The sequence below is a fragment of the Fukomys damarensis genome, unplaced genomic scaffold (genome assembly GCF_012274545.1).
Source record: "Fukomys damarensis isolate Sample0158 unplaced genomic scaffold, DMR_v1.0_HiC HiC_scaffold_5, whole genome shotgun sequence".
In the NCBI taxonomy this organism is placed as follows: Eukaryota; Metazoa; Chordata; class Mammalia; order Rodentia; family Bathyergidae; genus Fukomys; species Fukomys damarensis.
In genome coordinates, this window is record NW_022900917.1 from 31,113,864 (window position 1) to 31,119,433 (window position 5,570).

The 5,570-nt window shown below is 33.2% G+C and overlaps 1 protein-coding gene across 1 annotated transcript in view; it reads left to right on the forward strand.

Moving 5' to 3' along the window:
• Positions 1-4,859, forward strand: part of Impa1 (inositol monophosphatase 1) — a 25,478-nt gene extending 20,619 nt beyond the window's left edge. Inside the window, exons 8-9 of the mRNA XM_010641620.3 lie at positions 3,078-3,229; positions 4,140-4,859. Coding sequence (XP_010639922.1) covers positions 3,078-3,229; positions 4,140-4,255 — 268 coding nt within the window. The 3' untranslated portion in view covers positions 4,256-4,859. The remainder of the gene's footprint in view (positions 1-3,077; positions 3,230-4,139) is intronic.
• The last annotated feature ends 711 nt before the right edge of the window (positions 4,860-5,570 follow it).

Genomic DNA, 5,570 nt, shown 5'->3' on the forward strand with positions numbered 1-5,570 from the left:
TTTTTTTTTTTTTTTTGGTCCTGGGATTGAAAAGATAATCTTAATAATCCAGCTTTATTTTGTAGAGGAATCAACAGGTTCAGAAAGGTGAAGTAGTTGGTTGAGATCACATTACTAGGGAGGGAGATGTGCTACAACTCTAGCTTCCAGATCCTTTTTCTCTCCAATATTTGACTTCTCTTTCAGTAGTCAAGATGTTTAGAGTATGGTTTGACCGTGGTAAAATTCTGATTATAGGCTGTACATCTGTGGGCGATATCATAACAAGTAAATTAAAAGAGGAAGTCAATGTCGTGTAGCTGTGGAACCTCCTAGGATGTCTTTGAGGCAGGAAGGCTGTCACTTAAAAAATCCTGCTGCTGCAGTTTGCTGTTTTGAAGCAAGGACTTTCACCATGGGTAATAAAATGGTTACATAGCCATAAAAGAGCTGCAAGTTTACAACTTTAACCTTTTCTATTGTCATTGGCTGGAGTAAAATTATTTTTACTGCACGTTGTTTTCAGTAGTTTAACCAGGAAAATGTTACCAAGGAAAAGTACTAATTTTTAAATTTCTTTTTCTGATCTGTTGCATTCAGCTGATTCTTCAATTTTTCCTTGTGATTTCAGAATTATTTATGCAAAGCAAAATGAGAACAAAGAGAATCCTAGTCTGGATAAATGCCTTAAGTAAAAACAGTCTAACAGGTTCCTAAGAAATGTTTATGAGACAAAATAAATTCGAGGAGGGTCGCTATCCTTTTTTTTAATTTTGGAGAATTAATTTAGATGAATTAGTATATAATGTTTCTGATATTATGCACTATTTTCCAACCTGCAACATGCCTTTTTCTTATCTTCTTTTTTAAAATGTCATAATAAAAGATAAAAGAAGTTTTGTTACTTGTTGTACATTAACTATATTATGTATTTTATATGTGGCCCAAGCCAATTCCTCTTTTAAAAAAAATGAGGACAAAGAAAAGGTGGGCCAAAGGTTGGACACAGTAGTTTTCATTATTAACAAAAATGCTTTTTATTAATGACCTTTTATATGTGAGGCACTTATCTCAGTGCTTTACATATATTTTTGAAATCATTACAGTAGTAGCCATTGGTAAATTGGTATCCTCTTGTCAGTGACACAGAAGCTAAAACTGAAAGAGACTTTTCCACAATTATGACTTTTAAGTAACCAAGCAGCAGAGCAAACTTGAATCTTTCTGATTTCAAGGCAATCCTTTTTACTCTCTACCATACTATGTCTATAGAAAGATCAGACTAAGCTAGGATTCAGAACACATAGTGAAGATATATACCATAGCTTTATTACTTGATAATTGAATATTATTTTTTGACGATCTTGCAGTAATGTTTTCCATAGAGAAATGTGCTCTTGCTGACTGCCATTTCTCCATTGCCTCATGTTCACTAGAAGTTCGCAGAAGCATCACTAGTAGATAATGCTGTTGTTCTTCTAGTTTAGGATCTACCCCTAACTAAAATACTAAGGAATTACTTATAAGAGGTTGAGATTTTCTAGAACATGAGCTATGAGCTATAATTGTATCCCATGTGAGAAGGGAGAAAATACACCTGTGTTTCTAAACAATAACAGAAAAGCCATTAGCGTTAGATTTTATTTATTGGGGAAACAGATATCTGAAAATCTATTGTACTTGCTAGCTCTTTCTTAAATTTGATAAGTAGCAAACACAGGCTGCAAAACTTACTCCAGAGACATCATCATGTCTTTGTACTTTTTAAAAAGTTACTTAGGCAGGAAGGATTTTATTTTTTTAGCTACAGAAAAAATACCATGTTAATTACTAATGTGCTATTATTTTTTTTAAAAAATTAACCATGAAACATCTTGGTGAACAGAATTCACTGCCTTATTTCCAGAGGTTTAGTTACAAAAAAAGTTCGAGTAAAAACAATTTGAAAGTAACTTCCAGATATAATGACTCCTTTCTCCAGAATAAAACATTCTTTAACATAGCCTCCATACAATTATAAAAACCAAGAAATTAACATTTAAGCTAATATTGACACTTTATTTGAATTTTGAAAATATTCTAATCTAAAGTCTAATCAGGTATTGCATTTATTAGTTTATTATTTATTATTCATTTCCTTTAAAATATTACAGTTGCATAGTCTTTCTTTTCTTTTGTGATCTTGAAATTTTTGAAGAATGTAAGCCAATTGTTTTCTAAGGCAGCTCTTCAATTGAGTTTGTTTCATTTTATTTTGATTGTTTGGGTTATGCATTTTTGATAGGAATGCCACAGAAGTTCTTTCCTTCTCAGCACATCTTATCAAGAGGTACACAAAACCCATCCGTTCCATCATGAGTGATACTAACTTTGGTCACTTGCAAACTCTAAACCATTCTAAAGATGCTATTTTTCTCATTGTAATTATATGTCCTGTTGGGGAGATACTTTGACAATATGTAAATATTAAACTTCACCCACTAATTTTAGCATTTGTTAATGATTGTTTCCTGACTCCATTATTGCTGTAATGGCTACCCATTAATGCACATGCTCATTTTAACTTGATACATTTCCAAAGAATAAGTACTGTAAGAAGCAAAACTGAAGTAATCTTCCAAAGTGAAGGTAGGTTTATGCAGGACACACAGAAGCTGTTACTCTTTCCAGTATATGTTTAATACACACTCAGTAGGGAATGACCAATAATAGCATAAGATTTTACCTCTTAGAGACTGAGTGCAGTTTGTGTGTGTGTTTGTGTGTGTGTGTAAAGCAATCTAAGCTACTGTGCCAAGATTTAGATAAGTATGAACATATACAAATGCTATTATAGAACTATAGCATTTTCCATATTCTTCAGTGGTTCTTTTTCTGAAAATTTGTTTTAATGTTTACCATACATGATAGTTTTGTGATTTATATAGTAAACTATATGAGATTATATATATTTTATTTTAAAATTACAAACTACTTTTTTTTTATATTTATCCTCTTGATTGGTTTAAATTATCTCTGTCAACACTAAAACTGAAGTTAAAGAGTCATATACCTTATTTAAAGGATTTTTTTTTCCCAATCTTACTTTTAAATGTTAGAATCCGGAGTGTTGGGACAGCAGCTGTTAACATGTGCCTTGTGGCAACTGGAGGAGCAGATGCATATTATGAAATGGGAATTCACTGCTGGGATATGGCGGGAGCTGGCATTATTGTTACTGAAGCTGGTGGAGTACTAATGGATGTAACAGGTAAAATTATGGGACAAGAAAGCACTTTCTTCTTCATATCTATTAGATTTTCCTCTGTAAGTTATTAAAAATGATTGGTACAGGGGCTGGGGCTTAAGCTCAGTGGTTCTACCGCTTGTTTTGCAAGCGCGAGGACCCAAGTTTGATCCCCGGAACCAAAAAAAAAACAAAAAACATGATTGATACATATTATGCTTGAGCCTTTAGGGAAACAAGCTGTGTAATTGACTACAAAATCAAAATGAACATTAGGAGGAAGAGGCAGGGATATGAGTTGATAGTAATGAGGGGCTGATAATGGGAAATGGCTGTGTTTCTTCACATATATCAGGAGTTCCTGAGAGACCGTGAGGACAGATTCTAAGGGTTGTGTCAAGAGCTCTCTGAGTGGTGACCATGGTGATAGGTGACAGTGGACTTCCTCCACCACCTCTTTCTGCATTGGTCCTAGAGAGATAAAACTTGATTTGAGTGGATGATAAAAAATGTTAAAGCATGAAACCGAGTTAAAGAATTTACCAGTTATTTGGGAACAAAGCAACTAGGAAATGGGAAGGAAGAATGGCATGAAAAGTGTAAAATCAGATTCTGTAGATTCTCAAACAATAAAGAGGTGCTAAAGAATGCATTGAAGAAGAGACAGAAAGGGAAAAGATGACATTTTTCATACTGGTGTGAGTTCAGATCCCTCCTTACATTGGTGTTAGAAAAAACCAAAAAACTTAGAAACTCAGTTACATACTGCCAAAGCTTAAGCACTATAGTTATGTGACAGAGTACATTTTTTTGAAGAGAACGGAGCTTACTAAAGTACTATTAGGATTGACCATAATACGCACTGTACTTTGGTTTTTTCCAAATTATTTTTTGTGAAGTATATAACCATTTTCCATGTTCTATTTGATCTTAGGTGGATCATTTGATTTGATGTCACGAAGAATAATTGCTGCAAATAATAGAGCATTAGCAGAAAGGATAGCCAAAGAAATTCAGATAATACCTTTACAAAGAGATGATGAAGATTAATTCCAGCCGCCTCATTATTCACAGTTATTTTTGCCCAGATTTACTGAAGTGCTGATGGGTATCTGTTTCACATGTATGATATGATTTAGATTATCTTTGATGTTCTAATTTTAAAATGAAAAATTTTACTGTAGGCTGTATGCAAAAATAGATGTAATATTTTGTTTTGTGACTTTAAAACATTTTGCATTTATACATTGGGAAAAATATACTGAAGTATAGTTTGTGAGCTACACATGGAAATAATTAGCAATTGTGTGTTTTCTGTATGTGGTGCTCTGAACTGTTGAGTTACTATTTATATACATAAGTACTCAATTAGAAAGTGACCTTTTTTTGGAAAAAATTTTCTTTGTTCTAAAAGCTATATTTAAAATTTATAAGGCTATAATAAATGCTTTTTAGATTAAGGTTTTGCTTCTTAGCAGAAAACGTTGTATCTGCAGTATAGTACCTAGCACGGTACCTGTCAAATAGGAAGTACCTCAAAAATGAACATTTTAAGAATGAGTATTTTTAACCAACAGTTCCTATTTATAATAATTACATAAAGTAAAGAGCTCACTATTCTGTAGTTTGGCTTTTTTTTTTTTTTTTTTTTTACCTTTTTACTGAGTTAATCCTACACCCCTTTTTATTTTTTTATTTTGAGATAGGCTCTTGCTAAATTGCCTAGGCTAGCTCAAATTTGCCATTTTCCTGCCTCAGCCCCCCAGAGTCTCATTCTTTTTATATTTCCTGTTACTGTACCATTTCATATGACCACACTGCCATGCAGTATTTCTTACTGTGAGCATTTCTTCAATCAACATGTTTTCCAGTGCACGTTATGATTTATATTTGGATTGCCTTCACTCCATGTAAGAGAAAAACACTCAAAAGCATTACTGTCAGGTTTCTGATATAATTAGATAAAATAAACATTTTCTGAATTCTTGGTTTTTGTTTGTTTGTTTTTGAGACAAAGTTACTATGTGTTTTCCATATTAAGCTCAAACTCAAAATCCTCTCTTCAGCCTCCCAAGTAGCTGGAATTAAAGGCATGCACCGCCACATCTGGCTTTCCAAAGTCAATATTCACGTTTTATAGATGTTCACACTGTTTTGGTTGTGCTGACAAATAATTGTGTTGTTAATATTGAACTATTTGATTTCTTCCCAGACTCCTTATTTAATTTCATGGCTACAACCGTCATACATTCTTTTTTTTTTTTTTTTTTTGATGGGGGGTGGGTACTAGGGATTAAACTCAGGATCAGGGATTGAACTCAGGACCTTGTGCTTGCAAGGCTGGTACATTGCCACTGAGCCAAAT